Source organism: Trachypithecus francoisi, unplaced genomic scaffold (assembly GCF_009764315.1).
Source record: "Trachypithecus francoisi isolate TF-2019V2 unplaced genomic scaffold, Tfra_2.0 Lachesis_group15, whole genome shotgun sequence".
Taxonomy (NCBI): domain Eukaryota; kingdom Metazoa; phylum Chordata; class Mammalia; order Primates; family Cercopithecidae; genus Trachypithecus; species Trachypithecus francoisi.
In genome coordinates, this window is record NW_022681460.1 from 56,342,277 (window position 1) to 56,367,125 (window position 24,849).

General features: G+C 43.5%; 1 protein-coding gene across 3 annotated transcripts in view; it reads right to left on the reverse strand.

Annotated features, from left to right (window-relative positions):
• The window catches only part of TULP4 (TUB like protein 4), a 290,551-nt gene that overhangs the window by 32,054 nt on the left and 233,648 nt on the right, over window positions 1-24,849 (reverse strand). For all 3 annotated transcript variants that reach the window (XM_033234932.1, XM_033234933.1, XM_033234934.1), the window contains exons 7-8: window positions 18,535-18,701; window positions 586-810 (exon numbers count right to left, since the gene is read on the reverse strand). In XM_033234932.1, the coding sequence (XP_033090823.1) occupies window positions 586-810; window positions 18,535-18,701 (392 nt within the window). The remainder of the gene's footprint in view (window positions 1-585; window positions 811-18,534; window positions 18,702-24,849) is intronic.

Below are 24,849 nucleotides of genomic sequence, written 5' to 3' on the forward strand. Positions count from 1 at the left end.
AACTGGCAGATGCATTCTACATGCTACCTTCTAGAGTTCCCACTGGTATAAAAGGTGGCTGACGCTGAGAGCTGGCTGGCGTGGCTCTCCTCAGCACAGTGCTAAGTGCAGGCCCTAGAACCAGGGTGGGTCTGATCCTGACTGTTCCCCTAACTAGCTAGGGAGGAAGTTACTTAACTTCTCCTAACTTGTTTCCTGCTTCCTTAAATGGGAATAATGGCAGCATCTGTCAGGAAGTCAGGACTGAACAAGACAGATTTCTAAAAATTAACTGGTGCAATGCTTAGTATATAGGAAATGCTGAATAATGGTCACTCCTTTGATCATCAGAGGGACACAGAAGTCAAGCCAGGAATACCAGCTTTGCCATGAGAAAGATAATAGCCACCACACAGGGCAAATCTCTCATGGACATGGACCATGATGCTTGGACAGACTGCAGACCTGGCAGCACATGACAGGATCCTGCACAGCTGCACACCGCCCCATGTGCTCACTCTGGTATCCTCACCTGTCTCTGCCCTGGCTCTGTGGGGAGGCAGCCCAGGTGAGGGAGGAGGAAGAGGGAGGGGTAAAGGGCTTTACCTTGATGGTGGGGATGAAGGCAGTGGAGAGGTAGGAGCAGAGGCGGGGGGGGAGGGTCAACTTGCTGACGTCCTTGTCCTCACGCAAGGTGCTGGCGATGGCCTGCTGGCACAGCAGCTGCAGGCTGGATACCCGGTGCTCCACACGCACCACGTACAGGGCTGGTCCTGATGCCATCAACAGCCTCGAGTCCCGGTGACCCCAGCAGATAGAGATGATGGGGCGCTGGCAGGAAGTGAAGGAAGACAAATGCTTAAGCTTTTGCTCTTGTGGGAAGCAAAAAGGGATAATGCACACTTGTCTCGAGCAAAATAAAATAAGCTGTTTTGAGAAAACTGGTTTTAAAAGCACAGTAGAGAATGTTAGACACTATATTATGAAAATTCAGTACATTTATTGAAAGTTGGCTAGAGGGCTCGGTGTGGTGGCATGAGGCTGTCATCTCAGCACTTTAGAAGGCCAAGGTGGGAAGATCGCATGAGGCCAGGCTGAAAGACCAGCCTGGGCAATATAGCGAGATTCTCCTCTCAAAAATAAAACAAAATAAAATAAAAGCAATTAGGTCCCCAGGCCAGAGCATTAAAGCACTGTAATAATTTTATAAAGTTTATTTACCTGTATTATATTTCATTTAATTTGGGGTCACGAAACCCAACTGAGCTCTGGGTAGTAAGGTTTCTACTAGTAGGGCAATCACCTTGTGGGGCAGTAACTCATATTCCTTACTGAAGGGCTGGTTATCTGGATTCCCAAATTACCCAGGGGTGGTTCCCATGGCTTGGGGAGGTGGTGATGAGGTAGACCAGAAGGCCCTTCCCTTTTGTCCAGAGTCAAATCAACAATGGACTTGGGCTTAACAGCTGTGTGACCTGGGGGCTATTCCATAACCCCTAGAAGCCTCCCCCTTTTCTCATGAGTCAAGTGGGGACCCTGTGAGGATTACAGGAGGTGATGAAGTCACAGCCCTTCTGGGGCCATCACAGGTTATAACCCACAGTCACTGCATTTTCAGCCTTCCTTGGCACTGACAGTGTAGGGAAAGAAAGCTCTCTGGAAAGGTGATTGAGGAGAACACGGTTCCTGCGGTAGCCTCGCTAGGGTCATGGCCATCATTATCTTAGGCCAAAATGCAAATATGCAAGTTAGAAAATTCTTTAAAAATCCAAAGTTCAGGGTGCCATTTAGCCAAGGGAAAAAGAAAGGTGAAGGGTTGTGACGGAGAAGCAGCAAGAGATTTGTTCATTCCGATCCAGAGAGATGGAGCGCTGATGATCATTCACCTTCCCTTTCTACCATAGGAGGCCAAGCAGCCGCAGGGTGGGGTGATGGCCACAGCCCCCAGGGGAGAGCTGTGTTTGTTGGCCAAGGAATCTGGAAAACTCAAGTCTAGGGGCTTCTGGGACACTTCCAGGATGTGTCTCCTTATGAGATGATTCCACATAGGGGGAAGGCCCCACACAAGGGGCCTATTAACTTACAGAAATACATAATCACTGCTGAAGACAGGGCAAACCAACACACAAAAAATGTACAGAAAAGTTTCTCTGGTATCATCAATCCCCAAAAGTACAGGTTAGGACAGAGGCTCTATTAGTACCAAAATCATGCTTAATCTTAAAGATACGCTGCTGTCCCTTTACTCCTGAGCCCCCTAAGACAATATTCATAACTTAGAGCTCAAGTCACAAAAAAAAGGTTTTATTTTTGTTTTTAACTTTTAGGTTCAGGGGTACACAAGCAGGTTATGTAGGTAAACTGTGCGTCACAGGGATCTGGTGTGCAGGTAATTTCGTCACCTGGATAATAAGCATAGTACCCGATAGGTATTTTTTCTGATCTTCTCCCTCCTCCTGCTCTCCACCCTCAAGTTGTTCCCCTTCCAGTATCCATGTGTTCTTGTTATTTAGCTCCCACTTAGACGTGAGAATATATGGTATTTGGTTTTTTTGTTCCTGCGTTAGTTTGCTAAGGATAGTGGCTTCCAGCTCTATCCATGTTCCTGTAAAGGACGTGATCTTGTTCTTTTTTATGGCTGCATAGTATTCCATGGTGTTTATGTTTCACATTTTCTTTATCCAGTCTACTGCTGATGGGCATTTAGGTTGATTCCATGTCTTTGCTATTGTGAATAGTGCTGCAATGAACATATGCATGTATGGGTCTTTATGACAGAACAAATATTCCTTTGGGTATATACCCAGTAATGGGATTGCTGGGTCAAATAGTAGTTCTCAATTCTTTGAGGAACTGCCACACTGTTTTCTACAATGGCCGAACTAATTTACACTCCCATGAGCAGTGCAGAAGCGTTTCCTTTTCTCTGCAACTGTGCCAACATCTATTATTCTCTGATTTTTCAATAATGGCCATTCTGACTGGTGTGAGATAGTATCTCATTGTGGTTTTGATTTGCATTTCTCTAATGGTTTGTGATGTTGAGCATTTTTCATATGTTTGTTGGATGCATGTATGTTTTCTTTTGCAAATGATTTGTTCATGTCCTTCGGCCACTTTTTAATGAGGTTGTTTGGAAAAACAGTTTTCAATGAGCATAACCTGACTGGCTGCAGAAACATCAGACACTTCTTCCCTCTAATTTCCCATTCCTCTTTAGTCCAGCTATCTGAAAGGCAGACACTCTGGATTTATCCTCTGCCCCCCTCCCTCCTAGTTCTGCTTTTCATATAACTATCTCTGTATAACAGCTGATGACATATTTTATATAAAATTATCATAAGTATGTGTCTCTTATATCTTTGAACCAAGAACTTAAACCACTCATACAGACCTTCAACTAGATGAAAATCAGCTGTTACCTTTATATATAATTACCAACCATCATGACAAAAACAACCTTGTCTGTAAAACTACATTCCAACAGTAAGCACATCAAATGCTTACATACCTGAATTCACTGCATCCGCTCTACTCTCCCACACGAATAACATTATTCTCATCTAACATATGAGGTAAGAGAGGCTAAGGGAGGCTAGGTACCTCATTACAGTAATAAATGGTGGAAAGAGCTGTGATTCTCATCCCTCCCCAACTCCACCGCTGGTCCTTATCTTACTACATGGTGCTGGCTCTCTGAAGTGCCAGCATATTGATACCACAGCCTAAAGAATGTGTAATACCCCACTGAAAAATTTAACTATCTGCCAATCACATACAAAATAAGGAGCCCCAAATGGCCCCTTAGTCCATTTGGTCAAGGCTACTTTACTCAGAAACAAACCAAACATTGTCTATAGAAAAGGCAAATAGACAAGAAGAGAAACAGGCTGTTTACACAGCAAATAAATAAATGATCTGCTGGGTTCATCACACCAGAAAAGAGCCCACAGGTAATTAGCCAGGTAGCACTGTTAGATGAACAGGGACCACAGTCGCTGGCACATCTGGAAGGTGAGGGAGGGCAGAGTGACTCCAAACCAGGTAGTACATTAGCTCGGATGACTTAGAATTCTCAGCCAAGTAGGAATGAGAAGACTCGCAAGATTAAAGGATGGAACACTAGAAGCTGGGAGAAAAAGGACTGAAATTATTTAGCCTGGAGAAGTGATGCCTGCAGGGTCTCAAAGGAATAATTATTATCTGGGGCAATGTTACCAGGAAATCCCCTCTTCTAAGAGTGGGACAAGAATACCAGCACAGGAATTTCTATTAAATTAATTAGGGTGCAGCACTCATTTACTTGCCCAAGTCAGTGAAAACTTACTCTGGAGGAGGGCGGGGCAGAGACATATTGATTTAATTTAGTTTAGTTTGTGCAGCATATAGTCCATGTAAGATGATAAAGCAGCAAAATAGATGCTGGTATCTTTGCCATAATAATTTTTAAAGCTGTGCTAGAAAAATGGGGAAGGAGTGACAGATAACGCAAACTGCCCCTCTTGTCTGAAGATTCTGAGTCCTCACTGACCTGGGGAAATGAATGACTGTGATTACTGTTTGATCAGAGGTCAGGCAGCAGGGTATGACTTCTCAGGACCCCTGTAAGTCTACAGAAAGTCCCAAACAGGTCATCTTACTTTTTAAAAGTCACATTTCTGCTGGTGTTAATTTTTCCCTGGCTGTTTACTGGTATTCCAGCCTATAAAGCCCTTGCTACAAATGTTCTGTAGTTTTGGCAAGAAAAAGAGTCAAATGGCACTAACTGCACATGGCCACAGACACGGGGCGGGGCGTTCACGAATGCTAGTCCTAATTTCGCTGCCTCACAATCATCGATTTCCATCACTCTGTCCTCTAGGTTCACAGGTGATGGCAGAACATGAACACACTGTCTGCAGGCCCACAGACCTCACCCATGCTGAGTATATCTCCTCCCTAGGAACCTCCACCTACTGGACTGAGCCGCAGCACAACAGCACAGCTCTTCAAAGCTCCCAGATTCATGTTTTGTTTGAACAGCTGCTGTCTGCTAGGGAAAAACTCAGTTGTAAGTTTGTGGTCTTAATCTCTTTCTCAAATCCCATAAAATGACTATTTTTAGAACTGATGGCCAGAACTGTGAAGTAGATGACATTCAAATCTTAATTTGCATAGGGAGGTTCACATATTTTGCACGTCTAAATCCAAGGCAAAAGTGCAAGAAACTGAGCTGTATTTCAGGGAGTGTGAGTCTGGTGGAATAGGGAGAACCCTTGCTCAGCTGGAGAGGATGCACTCTGGGCCACAGTGCTGGAGGCGAGTGGCCCATGGAGGGGCAGGCTTCTCCTCTGGCTTCTCCCCCTCAATGCTGAGGCTGAGCCCTGGAAAGGAAAAGGGGCGGGCCGGCTTTGCCTCACCTCCCACCATGGAGTGTGGCAATCGAGGCCTGGTGCCAGTTCCTTACTCTGCCACCTCTCCTCTTGCTACTACACAAGACATGCCATGTGTCCAGCCAATCATTTTTTTTTTTTTTGAGACGGAGTCTCGCTCTGTCGCCCAGGCTAGAGTGCAGTGGCCGGATCTCAGCTCACTGCAAGCTCCGCCTCCCGGGTTCACGCCATTCTCCTGCCTCAGCCTCCCGAGTAGCTGGGACTACAGGCGCCTGCCACCACGCCCAGCTATTTTTTTGTATTTTTTAGTAGAGACGGGGTTTCACTGTGTTAGCCAGGATGGTCTCGATCTCCTGACCTCGTGATCCACCCGTCTCGGCCTCCCAAAGTGCTTGAGCCACCGCGCCCGGCCCAGCCAATCATTTTTTATCTACTGAGCTGTTAGTCATTATATATTTGCTAAATGTATACAAATGGACAGATACATGCTAGTTATAAGGGGACTGACAATGAATCAAATACATTCTCTGCCCTTGTGGAGTTTATATCCTGGCATCGCAGGGAGAGAGATAAATACAGGTTAAGTATCCTTAGTCTGAAAATATGAAATCCAAAATGCTCCAAAATCTGACTTTTGGAGTGCCAACAAGATGCTCAAAGGAAATATTCATTGGACTATTTCAAATTTTCATATTTGGGATGCTCACCTGATACAATGCAAATATTCTGAAATTTTAAAAAAATCTGAAATCCAAACCAATTCTGGTCCTAAGCATTTCAGATAAGGAGTACTTGACCTGTATCTTAGTATCTGTGACAGGAACCAGCTGAGAATGTGAGGTAGTGAAATTCCATGAAGTAAAAACAGTGCTGAAGGAGGGCCAGAGCAAGAGCAAGGGGGTCTTTTTGAAGAGAGGAAGCAGGGAGGCTGCCCTGGAGGTGGTTTGAGCAGAGGCCTGGCTGAGAGGAGGAATCTATTTAATTGGAATTGAAAGCTTCCTCACTATATTACTATTTTTGTATATAAGAGTGAGTTGGCTAGAGTCTTCTGAAAATGTAGAAGGAACAAAAACCAACTACACTGGTCCTGGACAGGGAAAACCAGGCAGTGCAAGCACAGGGTTTCTGGATGACTGAGGGAGGCCTTGGGCTGAGGACTGGCTACCCAGCCATCGAGGAGGCAGATTCCTGGGACAGTCAGAGGTTCTTTAGCCTCCCTCTCCACCTTTTGTTTTCTGTAGCTCTCCCTAAGAAGGATGGGGGATCTGTCTTGAAGAAAATGCACCTAGTAGGATAAAATGTTTTATGATTGTACAAACATGTGCAAAATAGTTCACTTTAAAACAGATGAAGGGCCAGGTGCAGTGGCTCATGCCTATAATCCCGGCACTTTGGGAGGCTGAGGCAGGAGGATTGCTTGAGGCAAGGAATTCAAGACTAGCTTGGGCAACACAGCAAGAGCCTGTCTCTACAAAACAATTTTTCAAAATTAGCTGGGTGTAGTGGTGCACACCTGTAGTCCTAGCTACTTGGGAGGCTGAGGCAGGAGGATCGTTTGAGCCCAGGAGGTTGAGGCTACAGTGAGCTATGATCATGCCACTGCACTCCAGCCTGGGAGACAGTGAGACTCTGTTTATAACAAATTTTAAAAAGTCCAGGCGTTATGGCTCATGCCTGTAATCCCAGCACTTTGGAAGGCCGAGGCAGGAGGATTATTTGAGATCAGGAGTTTGAGACCAGCCTGACCAACATGGTAAAACGCCGTCTCTACTAAAAATACAAGAAAATTAGCTGGGCGTGGTGGCACACGCCTGTAGTCCCAGCTACTCGGGAGGCTGAGGCAAGAGAATCACTTGAACCCAGGAGGCAGAGGTTGCAGTGAGCCGAGATCGTGCCATTGCACTCCAGCCTGGGCAATAAGAGTGAAACTCTGTCTAAAACAAATAAACAAACAAAAAAACAGAGTAAGTTGGTGATCGGTCACCATCAAACTACGTTGGTTGGAGCCACAGACAATTTTAAATATAAAGTTATAATGATTTGGCCACCAACTAAATTGTAGTAATAAAAGCTAGTTCAGCATTCAGTCAACCAAATTTCAGTTTTAAAAGAACACAATCATCCTTGTATTTTGTAAGCAGACAACATCCATGGAAGACTTTCTCATCTACTTACAAGAAAAAATGGGAAAAGCACAACGGGGGCTACTTCAGGAGAATAGGCAGAGTTAATCCTAAGTGAAAGAAAGCAAGTCTATTTTTGCTATAGGATTCGCCTCCAAGAGTACCTGCAATCTCTTATTTGATTTTTAAATTCCCATACCCATCTTTTTCCAACTTCTCCTCTCTTAATTTTTTACTCAATATCTCACATCAACAACTGAACCTTACAGAATATAGGGTGACCTTTCTACTGGCCTTCAATGCCAGAAGTCCATAAAACAAAACAAAAACCTGGGCCTAAATTACTGAAGCCTACAAACTTCAGTCAGTAGTGCTAACTCTAAAAACCTGTTACATTTTCAGATATGCAAGAATATACAGAGTCACAGATAACAGCTAATGAGATAAATTGCAGAATTTTACATTACAACATGTAGGACAGAAAGGAAAATAAATCATAGCATATTTCCTTAGAAGAGCTCCAGCCACAAGCATTGCTGTTACAAGTAAATCAAGAGAATCAATTTTAAAGCTGCTGCTGCTGCTGCTGCTGCAAGTTCGTCCCAGGCAATGGCTTTGTACGCAATAACCTACAATCTAATTAACTTGGAAATACATTATCCAATCTAAATTGCATTTAGTTCTTTTTATAAGCAGTCCAATAAATCGCCTAACTTCCTTCCTGCTATAAAAATGTCCCTGCCTTTGGACTCCTTGAATAGCACAGCATAGATCACATGTGATTTTAGAATCATTAGACAAGAGTTAAACTGGTGCTAAATATAATTAATATTGTACTTGATTTTTAATGGCATCATTATTTAACCTTCTATTATTGAGGCAATTTTTTCAATGGTTGAAATGGACCCTCAATGAAAAAAAGAATCAATAACTTACTGAAATGCTGAGGTACTGTAGGGATATCTATCTTTCTTCAAAGGAAGATCAGTCAGGGCCTTTTCTCTTATTCCTGAGCTCACACAGTTTAAATTCAGGATCCATGTTAGTTTCATGTGATGGCTGATGAGAACTTCTGCAATGGTTAAGGCCATAGAACCTTTACTACAGTCTAGGCACTGGTCAGAAAAAGGAAGCCTCTGTCTTCAGGAAAATAAGACAAGTAGACAGAAAAGTGTAATACATGCCACAGGTGTTAAGCACCCCGAGGGTTTACAGAGAAGGGGAGCCTCAATCCACTGGGCAGCTTTAAAAGAAAACGTGACTGAGCTGGCACTGAGGAGATCCACTTCCTGAGCTAAAACGGAGGGAAGGACATTCCCTGTAGAGGGAACACAATGCCAGCAGGAAGGGGGCCCTAAGTCAGACGAAGTGGGGACAATGCTGAGTGTGTTTTAGCACTTGAATTCACAAATATTCTAATCATAAAAGCCTTATAAAAAGCCAGCATCAGATTGATTATAAATGTGACATAACCTACAGGTTCAAACAATCAACAGAAAGACGAAAGAAAGCCTATGTTGACACCAGTCCATCCATAAACCCACCGAAGAAAGATTTACTAAGTACCTACTATGTTTTAGGCAATGAACTGGCAGTGGGGACACAAATAGAATCAAGGTAATCTCTCCTTCCTTCAATCCCAAATCCACAGGAACTCTAATACTTATGTTTGTTTTACCAATGCCCTGGCCTCATACATATGGCCTTAACTCTGTTCTACTTCAGTTCTTTCCTGGGTTAACTCAGAATGACTTCACTTTCAAAATAGAAATTTAAAGTCCCTATCCAACCACAATTTCCCATTTTGTTTGTATCACCTCCTCTTGAACATGTCTTTTTATGACTTTACACTTCCTAGCCTCAGGTCATGAAGTATCTAACCACTGATGCCACGGCTGCCCAATTCCACAGTATCCCTAGCAGTTTCCTAGATTCCTTTGACTCCTTGGCCCTCCTACTACACTCACCTTTCCAGTTCCTAATTTTAGGCAATTGGTACTACTGACTCTAGGATTACAGTGAAGGCATGGACATCACTGACTCTCACTTTAAATTTATTATCCGGTATGGCAAGTGGATGGCATTCCATGGCACTCCTGCCGAATCTTCCCTGTGTTTTTCATCCTGCCTTTAGCTTATTGAGAAGACTGGCATTGTCCTGTAGTGTGTGTGTGTGCTTTGGCGCCCTCCTTTACTTAAAAATCCTTCGTCTCTTTCTACAATCTCTCCTTCCTTTCTGTCTCTTCTAGATTAAACCTCCGTACTGCAATCAAACCCACATCTTCTAACTTGCAGTGGGTTCTTGTAGCTTGCTGTTCTTTTTCTTACTTCCTTATGTCTTCTTTTTTCCCCAAAGACTTATTAATTGTATATGAACACAGTCTGCCTCTCCATTTCAAGTTACCATCCTCTCTGCCTTCCCCTCAAACCCTGTCAAAACAGTAGTTTACATGTGCTGCCTCAACTTCTTCACTAGCCGCTTAGCTGCCAATTCTTTATCTTGGCTGTCACGGCTGTATCTCCAGCACATAGAACAATGCTTGGCATATAGATGGCTCAATAAAGATCGACTGAATGAACGAAAAATCTTTTACCATGTGACTTCCATCACTATTCTAGCAAGACCATTTTTGACCTTAAAACCTCCAAATCCAATTTTTCATGTCTACTTTCAAATGTTCTTCTCGTTTGACATATTTCCTTTAATGGTTCTCTACGACATTCCTCTTCCATCTCCTTCCTTCTGCTGCTTGTTAAATGAAGGCTATCACTCCAATATCCAAAGTTCTATGCTTGGCCCTTTCCTCATTTCCCCTCTTTCTATTCATTCCTTTGACATTAAATCCATTTCATTTCTCCAACTATGGCCTCCTTGTGGATGACTCCAAATATCTATCTCCAACCCAATTTCTTGTCTCAGTTCCAGTCCCACATCCCCAAATACCTTCCACCCTTAGAGATATGGCTGCAACCGTAACTAAAATGGTCTGCTTTTGGCCAGGTGTGGTGGCTCAGACCTGTAATTCCAGCACTTTGGAAGACCAAGGTGGGCAGCTCACTTGAGGTCAGAAAATCAAGACCAGCCTGGCCAACATGGTGAGATCCTGTCTCTACCAAAAAATACAAAAATTAGTCAGTGTGGTGGCACATACCTGTAGTCCCAGCTACTCGGGAGACAGAAGTGGGAGAACTGCTTGAACCCAGGAGGTGGAGGTTGCAGTGAGCCAAGATCATGCCACTGCACTCCAGCCTGAGTGACAGAGTGAGACACTGTCTCAAAAAAAACAAAAACAACAACAACAAAGGTCTGCTTTCACTGGTACTGACCTCCTCCTCACAGTCCTCCAGAAGCCAAATCTCTTACAATCTCTCTGAACTCTGTGCCTCTCTTCCACTCTGTTTTCACTGTTCTGGTTTTTCGTCCTGATTCCTTCTTACTGAGATAACAACACTGCTGTCAGATTAGTCTCCCCAAAGCCCTGTCTCACCTCTCCCTTGCTCATAAAATAAAAATACAAAACAAAAGGCCAAATGAAGTTTAACATCTTGGCCAGTGCCATGCATGGTCTGAATGTGTGTCCCTCCGAAATTCTTGCTGCAATCTAGTTCCCATGGTGGTGGTATTAGGTGGGGCCTTTGGGGAGTGATTAAGTCATGAGGCCGCCATCCTCATGATGGGATTAGTGCCCTTAGAAAACAGGTTAAAGGGAGGCACCTCCCTGCTTTTATGCCTTCTACCGTGTGAGGACACAGGCACAAGGTGCCATCTATGGAGCAGACCAGACACAGAATCTACCAGTGCCTGGATTTTGGACTTCCCAGAACTGTGAGAAATAAAGTTGTATTATTTATAAATCATTCAGTTTAAGGTATTTCGTATAGCAGCCCAAACACAATAAGACACATTTGGTCCTAAGACACTTTTCAAGTCTTACTTCCTGTTGCTGCCCCTTACACAACCTATGCTATAATCAAACTGTATTCTATTTCTAAAAGTGATTTATTATTAATTTTTTAAAAAGAAATTATGTTATGATTGCCAGTGGTTAAAGAAACCAAGAGATAATATAAATGGCAAATAATCTTAAGTTATCTGGTCCCTGAAATTTACATAATGTTGGGGTTCAATCAGGCTGATGGGAAAAAGAGATAGTTACAGAAATAGACACAAATCTTGGAAGGCTGAGAAGTTTGTGTAACTTCGGTGGGTAACTTCGGTAAAATATCTGGCTGAAGGCGGCCTGATCCCTTTACCTTTAGTTAAACAAATTAAAATAGTAATAAAGAAAGGCAGAGTAGTTTACCTAGCTAGCTTGTTTACTCATATAATCTTAAGACTAACCTTTGACTTACCAAGGTGCTTAAGTGCTTTTTACTCGGGAAGTCCACAATGTCAATTACCCTCTAATAGTGTTGACTCAAGCTTTTGTTAATTAATCTTACTGAATAAATGGGAGTCTGACTAGCTGATCACCATGGAGTGGAAACTGTTTAGGGGACTTAGCAGGGAGTCTGTAAGCGACTCCCACACACTCAGCTGGAAGGGCAAAGCAGAATGTATCTGTGTGTCAGTGTACTTCATTCATCTGTTGCTGGGTCAGGAGTCTGCAAGGGACAGACTCCCCGCAGCTGGTGCCCCCTGGAGAGGAGTGCTGCCCCAACATAACTCATCAAGTAAGGCAGAGCAGTAAGATACAATGCTAAGGCTCACTGATTCATTCAACCAGTATTTACTGAGACTCTGCCATGAGCCAAGATCTGTTCCAGGCACGGTGCAAAGCTTGGAAGAAAGGAGGCATCTGGTAAACTGAGAAACAGAAAAGTACAGATTGGCAGGGTCAGAGGAGGATGGAGTGGTAAGAGCTAATTCTAGAGAGGATGGAAGACCAGACTATGGTGATCTTTTTAAGGCACAATGAATTTTTTTAACTTCATCCTAAGGACAGTAAGAAGCTACTGATCTGACTTGTGATTTTACAGACTGTGGCTGAAAAGTGAAGAACAGTTTAAAAGGGAAAGGCAGGCCAGGTGTGGTGGCTCATGCCTGTAATCCCAGCACTTTGGGAGGCTGAGGCGGGTGGATCATGAGGTCAGGAGTTCAAGACCAGCCTGGCCAACATGGTGAAACCCCATCTCTACTAAAAAAAGTACAAAAAATTAGCCGGGTGTGGTGGCATGCACCTGTAATACCAGTTACTCGGCAGGCTGAGGCAGGAGAATCACTCGAATCTGGGAGGCAGAGGTTGCAGCGAATGCTGATTGCAACAGTGCACTCCAGCTTGGGCAACAAGAGTGAAACTCCGTCAGAAAAAAAAAGAAAAGAAAAGAAAGGGAAAGGCATGGCTCAAACACTGCAGCTAAGATGAGGGTGGCTTGGATTAAGGTGGTGGCCAAGAAAGACAAAAGGATATAGACACGAAGATATCTAGGAGGTAAAAATACTCACTGGGATTCAGTGGACAGGCTGACTAGGGCTTCTGGCTTAAGCAGCTGGACCACGACCTGAAAGAGGAGCATTATCTACGAGGTAGAGTGTTCTGAGATTTGGGCATGTTGAATGTGCAATGCTTATGAGATGGCTAATGGGTATGTGAAGTAAGCAGGTGGGTCTATACAGGCCTCTTTCCTTAGGCTTCAGACCTTCACTGAGATTGGAATTAAAGCTGTAAGAGTGGTTGAAATTGAGGAATCCTGAGTGAGAAAAGAGATCAGGCAGAGGTGGAAAAATACCCACAGACTCCTTTCCTTCAAGTTATCAAAGCACCAGGTAAATAGTTCTACTTCAAAATCAAAAGCATTTCTGTGTCATCACTTGTCTGTCTTCCTTAATTAGCTGTGAGCTCCTAGGAGGTATGGATCATGTCTTCCTTGTTCAGCTCGGAAACACTAGCACTCAGAGCTCAGTGTCAGCCACACAGTAGCTCCTCAAAATATCTTGGCTGGATGCTTGAACAAATGAATGAACAAATAGGCTTATTTGCTCAAGGAGATATTATACTGTCCAAAGACATAGTTTAATCCTACTTCTTAAAAACAAAAACCCAAATAACCTGATTGAAAAATGGGCAAAGGACTTGAACAGACATTTCTCCAAAGAAGATATGCAACAACATCACTAATCAACATTATTAATCCTAAGGGAAATGCAAATCAAAACCACAATGAGATATCACCTAACATCCAAGAGGATGGTTACTCCAAAAAAAATCCCAGAAAAATGACAACATTGGCAAGGATGTGGAAAAACTAGAATGCTTGTGTAATGTTAGTGAAAATGTAAAATGGTGCAGCTTGTAAGCCAAAAATAAAATCCTAAGCCCCCTATCGACTGAATGGAGCCTCTCTTGGCCAAGGAAACCCCAGAAAAACCTTAAAAACTGAATTCCCAGCCATGACAGAAAGGGAGGTTGGACACACCTCATTATACTCCCTCCCATCTGGAATTTAGGTCCAACTGACCTGAGTAAAAGTTAAAATAGAGATCATAAGACTGACAAAAGACTCTTGATGGCAATAAGATAACAAATTCTAAACAATACCTAGGGTCATGCAAGGCAAGCTTTAAGCCATGCCTACAGGCCATCAATCTCACTAAATGGGTCATATTTTGGCTGACTCTGACATAGCATCCGAATGTTTTAACTTAAAATATTCCTTTCTGCTGACTCCCAAGTTCTAGATCAAATTTTGTGCTTTAACTAACTAGATTAAAGAATCTCTGAATCTACCTGACTTGTATACTCGTCTACTTCTCCTGGCTTCAAAATATTCCACACTTTCAGGCTGAGCCAACGGATACCTTCCACATGTTGATTTATGTCTTTGCCTGTAACTCTTGCCTCCCTGAAATGTACAAAACCAAACTGTAATTCAACTGCTTCGGGTGCACTTTCTCAGGATCTCTTGAGACTGTTTTGCTGGGCCAGGGTCACCCATATTGGCTCAAAATAAACCTCTTACTAGTCTTTCTGTTAACAAGCTGCTATGAAAAAACAGTATGGCAGTTTCTCACAAAATTAAAAATAGAATTACCATATGATCCAGCAAGTCCACTTCTGGGCACAAATCCAGAAGACTTGAAAAGCAGGGTCTCAAAGAGATATCTGTACACCCATGTTCACAGAAGAATTATTCACAACAGCCGAAAGACGGAAGGAACCCAAAAGTTCATCAATGGGTAAACAAAATGTGGTATATCCATACAATAAAATATTATTCAGCCTTAAAAAGAAGGAAAATTCTGACACATGGTACAACATGGATGAACCTTAAGGATATTATGCTAAGTGAAATAAGCCAGTCAGAAAAAGATAAACACTTGTAAACCAAAAATAAAATTCTAAGCTACCCAACCTACAGAATGGGCCTCCTTTTGGCCAAGGGGATCCCAAAGGAGTCTAGAAAACTAGTTCAGGCCGGGTGCGGTGGCTCAAGCCTGTAATCCCAGCACTTTGGGAGGCCGAGACAGGCGGATCACGAGGTCAGGAAATCGAGACCATCCTGGCTAACAGGATGAAACCCTGTCTCTACTAAAAAATACAAAAACCAGCCAGGTGTGGTGGCGGGCGCCTGTAGTCCCAGCCACTTGGGAGGGTGAGGCAGGAGAATGGCGTGAACCCGGGAGGCGGAGCTTGCAGCGAGCCGAGATCATGCCACTGCACTCTAGCCTGGGCGACAGAGCGAGACTCTGTCTCAAAAGAAAACTAGTTCAGGCTACGACAGGAAGGAAGGTTGGACATGGTCCTTATATTGCCCCCATCCCTTTGGGGTTTAGGCACAACTGACCAACATTAACATTAAAATAGAGGTAAGACTGATAAAACTAAGACTCTTTGTAGCAATAAGATACCAAATTCCAACCTGATTCTGACATAGCATCATACAACAGATGGCGGGCCTGAAGGAAATCAAAGTATTTAACCCCCAAATATATTTTGTTGATATGTTTTGAAACGGCAAAACCTGCAAATGGCAAAACCCTGCAAAATCATCTCTTGTGGGGGAAATTTGCATTTTGTAGAGAATGTCCTTCCTTTCCTAGGTCTCTTCCTGATCCAGGAGACATTTAATCAAGAGTCTGATACCTTTTAAGGTCTGAAAGGAGACATTTACTATTTATTCACCGTGAAGCCTGCTGCTTAAGTGGTTTCATCTGCATAACAAGAACCTTGGGGCCGGACGCAGTGGCTCCTGCCTATAATTCTAGCACTTTGGGAGGCCAAGGAGGGCAGATCACAAGGTCAGGAGTTCAAGACCAGCCTGGCCAACATGGTGAAAGCAGGAGAACTGCTTAAACCCGGGAGGCGGAGGTTGCAGTGAGCTGAGATGGTGCCACTGCACTCCAGCCTGTGGGACAGGGCAAGACCTCCGTTCTGGGAGGGCGCAGGGAGGTTGCGGCAGGGAACAAGAACATTAGCTTCCACAACCCCCTTACCTTAATTCAAGCACTTGTTTCTCCTGACTTCAACCCTTTAGGCAAAGCTTAACTCTTTCAACCAACTACCAATCAGAAAATCTTTGAATCCACCTGTGACATGTGTGTGGCCCCGTTTCAAGATGTCCTATCTTTCCACAGGTTTAACCAACATGTGCCTTACAAGTACTGATGTATGTCTTTGTCTGTCTCCCTGAAACGTACAAAACCAAGCTGTGACCTGACTACCTAAGGCACATATTCTCAGGACCTCTTGTGACTGTGTCCTAGGCCATGGTTGCTCATATTGGGCTCAGAATAAACCTCTTTAAATACTGCACAGAATTTGGTTTGTCAGCATATTGCATAATTCCACTTACATGAGGATTGTAGAGTCAAACTCATAGAAAAGATAGTAAACTGGTGCTTCTCATGGACTGGGAAGAGGGAGAAAAACAGGGAGTAGTTGTTTAATAGGTAAAGAGTTTTCATTTTGCAAGATGAAAAGGTGCTGGAAATTAGTTGTAAAATAATGTAATATACTCAACACTATAAAACAGTACACTTAAAAATGGTTAAGATGATAAACTTTATGTTATATGTATTTTACCACAATTAAAAGAAAATATATATTTAAATATTTAATGCCTGCATCTAATTACAGATTTCCCCATATCTGGTATCTCTGCCTCTCTGATGAGCTGAGTAATGTTAGGACACAGATTCTTGTTTATTATCACCTCCACTGTCAACTCCCTCCCAGGCATGACTCTATTACGCGCTGCTGAGAAATAATCCTCCACTATAACTGATCCAAACATAAAGTGGCCTAAAGATTTCTGGGAAATAAAAACAAATAGAAAGGGGGCCCATCTGTGTATACTTTCTTAAAGACTTTCAAGCTTTTAAAATTACTGCTTAACAAAAATTTAGTTAAAATATAAAGGTTCATCACTGGCATAACAAACATAAAATCAGAGTGTGACAGGGTTCAGGACATGCTTCCCAAATATGATCGTAGGAGACCAGAATAAGCCACCACAAATCTGCCTCTTTGGCATAAGGATAATTTTGAGATATACATAGGGTAAAGACACAGGGTAGGCCAGGAGTGGTGGCTTATACCTGTAATCCCAGCACTTTGGAAGGCTGAGGCCGGTGGATCACCTGAGGTCAGGAGTTCAATACTAGCCTGGCCAACATGGCAAAAACCCGTGTCTACTAAAAAAAATACAAAAATTAGCCAGGCGTGGTGGCGGGTGCCTGTAATCCCAGCTATTCAGGAGGCTGAGGCAGGAGAATTGCTTGAACCCAGGAGGAGGAGGTTGCAGTGAGCCGAGATGGTGCTATTGCACTCCAGTATGGACAACAAGAGCAAAACTCCATCTCAAAAAAAAAAAAAAAAAAAAAAGGACACAGGGTAAACTCTGAAGAGTTACCCTTTTGTAAGATAAATTACATCTATAAAGAAAATCTGGTTGTGGTAAGAGCTAATTGTAGAGAGGATGGAGGACCAGATTATGGTGATCTTTTTAAGGCACAATGAATTTTTTAACTTTATCTTAAGGACAGTAAGAAGCTACTGATCTGACTTGTGATTTACAAAGACTGTGGCTACAAAGTGAAGAACAGTTTAAAAGGGAAAGGCAGGCCAGGTGTGGTGGCTCATGCCTGTAATCCCAGCACTTTGGGAGGCCAAGACAGGCAGATCACAAGGTCAGGAGATCTAAGACCATTCTGGCTAACACAGTGAAACCCTGTCTCTAGTAAAAATACAAAAAATTAGTCAGGTGTGGTGGCAGGCACCTGTAGTCCCAGCTACTGGGGAGGCTGAGCCAGGAGAATAGTGTGAACTCGGGAGACGGAGCTTGCAGTGAGCCAAGATTTCCGCATCACTGCTCTCCAGCCTGGTGAGACTCCGTCTCAAAAAAAAAAAAAAAAGAAAAAGAAAAAAAGAAAATCTACACATGTAACGGTCTCTCTCAGCACCAGGAAGAAAAGGATGACTGGATTTCTGGAAACTTAAAAAAAAAGAGAAGGCATTGGCTTAAATCTGCAGAACAAATATCACCCTTCTTTCTCTGTTTCTGTGAAGCATTTAAGCCTGTAGTCTAAGACAATTTTTTGAGCTGCTCTAAAGACTTACTCATTTATTTGGGTTAACTCCCGTGTATGCAGGAGATGTACATGTTATTAAACTTCTGTTTGTTTTTCTCTTGTTAATCTGTCTTTTGTAACGGAAAGTCCTGCTAAGAACTCACTAAGAGTAGAGAAGAAAATTACTCTTCCTCTCCTAAAAGTGAATAAGTGACGATTCAGCATTCACTTCTACAAGTTTCCGATTTCTACTTCAGACTGATAATAAACACCAGCTTACTCTGCTTCTTCACTATATGCTCATTTGACTGGGAAATGGAATAAAGCATTCTGGTTAAAAGGCAAAAACTGCTTTCTCCCTTATTTCTCCTGGTTTACACACCACAACCTAACTAAGGTAAAAAAAGATTAAAATAAAATTTGTCAACAATAATTATAATAACCTATTCACTAGTATTTAACAGAAATTGGGGGAATACCAACATAGTGATGCCACTCCCTGAAAGCAGATACAGATGAAAATTTACTTGTTTCCAGAGAACATCCTTACCTGCACGAGAGTGTCCAGTGTGAAGATGTGCTCCCCACGAACATTGTAGAACTTGACCATGGCACTCTTCAGAAGGGGGCCATTGGGAAGCTCACCAAGCTGGGTCTGCCGTTCCATCCCAGCGACTGCCAGCAAGTCCCCCTGTGTGCACCACTGGGCTACCACCTCTGAAACAGAGGAGAGAGGGTCAGCACAAGGACACAGCCCTCTTTAAACTGTCATTCAGCAAGGCTCCTGTCTTCAGTAGTTTAAAAAATACAGACACTGAGCAAATATAACAAAAATATATTCATGGTTTTTTCTTTTTTTTTTTTTTTGAGATGGAGTTTTGTTCTTGTTGCCCAGGCTGGAGTGCAATGGCATGATCTCGGCTCACTGCAACCTCTGCTTCCTGGGTCCAAGCAATTCTCCTGCCTCAGCCTCCCGAGTAGCTGGGACTACAGGCGTGTGCCACCACACCCGGCTGATTTTGCATTTTTAGTAGAGATGGTATTTCTCCATGTTGGTCAGGCTGGTCTCGAACTCCCAACCTCAGGTGATCTGCCCGCCTCGGCCTCTCAAAGTGCTGGGATTACAGGCGTGAGCCACAGCGCCCAGCCCATATATTCATGTTTTAGCTCATGAATACAACCACCCATTTCTCTGAAGATGATGGATTCTATTAAAAACAGGTGTTTGTCACATGAATGGAAATTGTAGTTTCCTGAAACACAATCAAATCAGGTAGAAATCATGATATAATAAAGTTGGCATGTTAAATATGTATCTCCAATTCCAGTATTTCCATAATAAGACTTGTAGAACTTCCTTTTTCTTTAAAGAGAAAGCAAGACAAAACCTATGACTGTATATTCAAATAAGTGCTGGTGCCACTGCCGTGTCCTCCACTCCCAGGGATGACTCAGAGAGTTTATAAATGCCAAAAGTAAAAAACACATCGAAAACAAAGCCTTAGTTTATATTCTTTTGATTTCTGGGCACTACTGGGCAGATAAGGTTCATACAAAGGACACACAAGCGTATGAGAATGCTGACTCTTATTCGCCATTTGATGATGTTGTGGGGCTTAGAAAAGAAAACACCCCTGCTGGGAGACAGTTTTTTCAGTGTAATTTCCACACTGGAAATTCGATGCCCACTTACAAACTACTCAGTGACTATAAGAAATAGCTATTAAAAGGTTTATCTTATCCCAGTGTGAGCAATTTACTTATTTCTTGCTGGTAAAACAAAAGCTATTAGTATTAATAAGATTTATGACATTTTTTTTTCTCCTGAAGACCCTAAAATCGTAATGTGGTTTATACAGAGATCTCTGAAATCTAGAACTAAAGTGGCCCACTTTGCAGAGAAGCTGGGTGGAACTTAAAGAAAATGCTCTGCCCTGATGAGCACATATTTCAGAGGTGGGACTAGAATTCAGTGGTCCCCAGGCTCTATCAGCACACACATTACAATACCCCTTATTCATGCATGGTCATGATTTTGATGCTGCTACCATAACATTCTGAGGTGGCTGAGGCTCTTTCACCTCTGCTGAAAACTGGAGTGTGTCTCCTGGGACAAGACAAGTTTCCAGACCCAGGGAACCCAGGACTTTCTCATGAAGTTAGCTGCAGAGCAGAAAGTAGGGAGACAAAGGGCTGAGCCAAAGCAGTTACAGATGAATAGAAAATGGAAAAAAACCTGTCACAATCAGGAAATGAAAAATTACATAAAAGAATCAAAAACATCCTGGTGAATCAGATTCTTTTATGGGGCCGGGGGTGGGGAAGCTAGAGGATTCGTGCACATACTAAATGCGCTCTGGGCATTCAACAGCTAGGTCCATCTCAGGGAAAAGCCTGCTTGTGATCAGGAAACTGAGATGACGTTCTCTGGAGAGCAGCTTTGGGCACACAAGGCAACCACAAGGCAAAGCACTAACATAAACAGTCAAAGTAGTAACAAAGACGACGGTGTCTCAAGCTTCTTAGGACAGAAGCATCATTGTAATATTGTAGAAACAAAGGTGATGACATGAATTTTCCACAGCTCCTCATCTGAACTGCACCATTCTTGTTATTTATTTTTAAAATAAGGTTTTTTGAATTGTATTGCAAAGTGGCTTTCCCCAACAGAAAAGTGGGTTGTTGCCCCTGCAGAGCTGACCTAGACACATGATGCTTTCGGAGACTGCTCATGGACTCAGCAAGCAAGTTGGGGCACTCCCAGGCTCTGTCTATGAGATGCGCTCTATCTGAGGCAAGAATGAATCCAAATGTTTACAAGTAAACTCTCAGGGACTTCTTTTTTTTTTTTTTTTTTTTGAGACAGAGTTTCACTCTTGTTGCCCAGGCTGGAGTGCAATGGTGCGATCTCAGCTCACTGCAACCTCCGCCTCCCAGGTTCAAGCGATTCTCCTGCCTCAGCCTCCCAAGTAGCTGGGATTACAGGCATGCACCACCATACCTGGCTAATTTTGTATTTCAGTAGAGACGGGGTTTCTGCATGTTGGTCAGGCTGGTTTCAGCTTCCCAACCTCAGGTGATCCACCCTCCTCAGCCTCCCAAAGTGCTGGGATTACAGGCGTGAGCCACTGCGCCCGGCCAGGACTTCTTCTAATGCAGGTGCAAAGTTATAATGAGATTACTGTCACCTGCAAAGGTGAATTACTCTTTCAAAAAAGATTAAATTCTATACAAATAATGCCATTTCTTGTTCCAACGATTATGGAGCTACATGCATCAAGTGATATAGCAACGTATGTGAACACCTCTGATGATTTAGCATAAAGCAGTCCTGAGCCACACGACAGGCACAGCTGCGACCAGGGATTCTGGCTATCTCATAAAGTACTAGCACGAAGAACTCAGCAGTGGGACTAAGAAAGAATAACCCTGAATTGTTCAGTGTCAGCCAGGAGTATGTGAGTTTTCCGCAGGAGTTGAATTCCTAGGGTAGGAGTTTAAAATTTTCAGAAATTAGTGGGAAAATCAAAGTAAAAGAAAATACTTATTCAATTTCTACATGTCACTATGATAAAGAAGAGAAGGATACAGAAGCCTAGATATAGTCAGGACAGAACTTTTTTGTTTCAGAAACTTTTTGTAAATGATGTCTGTCTTATTTAAAAAATCATCCCCAGTATCTTTGCCCAAGACTTCCATAGTAATTTTGCTTGAATTTCTCATTTTTAAATTTGTTTCAGAATACAACCTAAAAGGAACAAACTAATGCTCTACTCAGTAGGCCTCTTTTCCCTTTTCCTAAAGCTCGTGGCCCAGAGTCTCTAATCTCACCCTCGCAGGCAACGGGGAGTTCCGGAGCACACAAGAGGCCCGTACTCCGGAAGCATCTATGTTTCTCAATGATTTTGTGGGGTGTGGGTTTTTGGCCTCTAACAGATTTTACACAAAGAAATTCAGCACACGTACACTATTCTTTAGCCAGAAAATCTTATGGATCTTTTTTGGTAAAAGTCTGGAAGCTTATATGAAGTCAGTGAAAATGTAGTTCTTTTGTGTTAACAAGAAGCCCCTTGTGTGGTATTACTGGGTCAAAAAGAGGCAGCTAAATTTTAACAGAAAAAGAAAGATGTGCTTATCAAGCACCATATATATTGCAGCTACTGTTCGGAGTCTGCAGTTATCCAGTCCTTTGTCTCTCAGATTACCATGTGCATGATTCACCTCTTTATTAGTCATTAGACATGCATGTTGTGTATTTGCATACACACGTGCATATGCAGCAGTGGGGGGGTGGAGGAAAGAGAGACTAATTAATTAGCAAAGTGTGTGATGATAAAATAACAGGTACTTTTTTTTTTCCCCCTTTAAGAAGTATGTTGCATTGCAAGGACTGAAAAAAAGGGGCATGTACTCAATGAGGATGACATGGGCAAATCTTTTTTTTTTTTTTTTTTTTTTTCTGAGACGGAGTCTCGCTCTGTCGCCCAGGCTGGAGTGCAGTGGCCGGATCTCAGCTCACTGCAAGCTCCGCCTCCCGGGTTTACACCATTCTCCTGCCTCAGCCTCCCGAGTAGCTGGGACTACAGGCGCCCGCCACCACTCCCGGCTAGTTTTTTGTATTTTTTAGTAGAGACGGGGTTTCACTGTGTTAGCCAGGATGGTCTCGATCTCCTGACCTCGTGATCCGCCCGTCTCGGCCTCCCAAAGTGCTGGGATTACAGGCTTGAGCCACCGCGCCCGGCCAACATGGGCAAATCTTATCAGGTCTGCCCGCAGGAGCAGATGGCATCAATGACTGAAACCACCTGCCTCAAAAATTCCCTCCTCATTTTCTCTGCGTGCTCAATGAAATGATAAAAAGAGAAAATTCTGCAAAACAAAAAAACAAACAAAGTCCAGGGGTTGGAGCTTTTAACTTCAAGGCAAGTGTGGGATGAAATGAGCGCCTCTGGGAGCGTGCTTTGCCGCTGAGGGATAAACTGGCTTGGGCAGAAAATTCCTGAACTCATAATTGAATTACTTCTATTCAGGAAAAGAGTAGAAGTCATAACAATGGGTAAAAACCCCAAGCAAAGGGAATCAATTCCCTGCTTATTGCATGATGAACAGAAGTCCCTGTTCTGAAGGAAGAGAAACTGAGGAAGGCAGAACTTCCTCAGCAAACCACTGCCAAGCAAACCCAGAGCCTAACCCTCCCCAGAACCCGGCCTTTGAGCCCACAGACACATCTGCAGTGAAAATGAAGTGTGCTGGGGCCGGGCGCGGTGGCTCAAGCTTGTAATCCCAGCACTTTGGGAGGCCAAGACGGGCGGATCATGAGGTCAGGAGATCGAGACCATCCTGGCTAACACCGTGAAACCCCGTCTCTACTAAAAAATACAAAAAAAACCTAGCCGGGGCCGGGCGCGGTGGCTCAAGCCTGTAATCCCAGCACTTTGGGAGGCCAAGACGGGCGAATCATGAGGTCAGGAGATCGAGACCATCCGGGCTAATACGGTGAAACACCGTCTCTACTTAAAAATACAAAAAACTAGCCGGGCGACGAGGCGGGCGCCTGTAGTCCCAGCTACTCGGGAGGCTGAGGCAGGAGAATGGCATAAACCCGGGAGGCGGAGCTTGCAGTGAGCTGAGATCCGGCCACTGCACTCCAGTCTGGGTGGCAGAGCAAGACTCCGTCTCAAAACAAAACAAAACAAAAAAACAAAAAAAAACCTAGCCGGGCGAGGTGGTGGGCGCCTGTAGTCCCAGCTACTCGGAGGCTGAGGCAGGAGAATGGCGTGAACCCGGGAGGCGGAGCTTGCAGTGAGCTGAGAACCGGCCACTGCACTCCAGCCCGGGCGACAGAGCAAGACTCTGTCTCAAAAAAAAAAAAGAAAATGAAGTATGCTGGATGACACAGAAGAGGCCTGGGCAGGGACCAAAAGCTATGTGGAATTCTAGGTTCTTTTGCACAGGACATAAATTCCAGTGCTGGTGATATACTAAAACAATATTGCGAGTCACCTTCCTTTGCTGCAAAAGTTCTTTAGTGATATTCCCCTGAGACAGAAACAGAAAAAAACCAAGTGGATTGGAGACCTTTTTAATTTCCTCTATGAGACAAGTAACTGACCTGTCTGTAACAGAACAGATGACCCCAGGCTAAAAACATTGCCGTGTGCCATCTCCGACAGTATCCTAGTTGTCTCTTCCCAATATTTACCGACATAGCCCATAAGATAGTGGATAAAAAAATAAGTTACAAAACAAAAATGATTGCTATTCATACCACACGTAAAGGCTAAGTCCTTAAAACGTTCTGATCCCAAGAGAGAAAAGGTAAATTGCCTACATATAGCACTGTCAGGGCACAGAGAACGAGATCCCAAGTATGGTGCTTTGGTACACTGAGCATTTTTTTTTTTTTCTTGAGATGGAGTCTTGCTCTGTCGCCCAGGCTGGAGTGCAGTGGCATGATCTCTGCCTCCCGGGTTCAAGCAATTCTCCCACCTCAGCCTCCGGAATAGCTGGGATTACAGGCGCACAACACCATGCCCGTCTAATTTTTGTATTTTTTAGTAGAGACGGGGTTTCACCATGTTGGCCAGGCTAGTCTTGAACTCCTGACCGTGTGATACACCCACCTCAGCCTCCCAAAGTGCTGGGATTACAGGCATGAGCCATCGCGCCCGGCCTGAGCATTTTGAATTAAAGGCAACTGGAAGGCCTTAGAACAGAGGTGTCCAATCTTTTGGCTTCCCTGGGTCACACTGGAAGAAGAATTGTCTTGGGCCACGCATAAATACACGAACACTAACGAAGGCTGATGAGCTTAAACAAACAAACAAAAAATCTCATGTTTTCAGGAAGTTTACAAATTCATGTT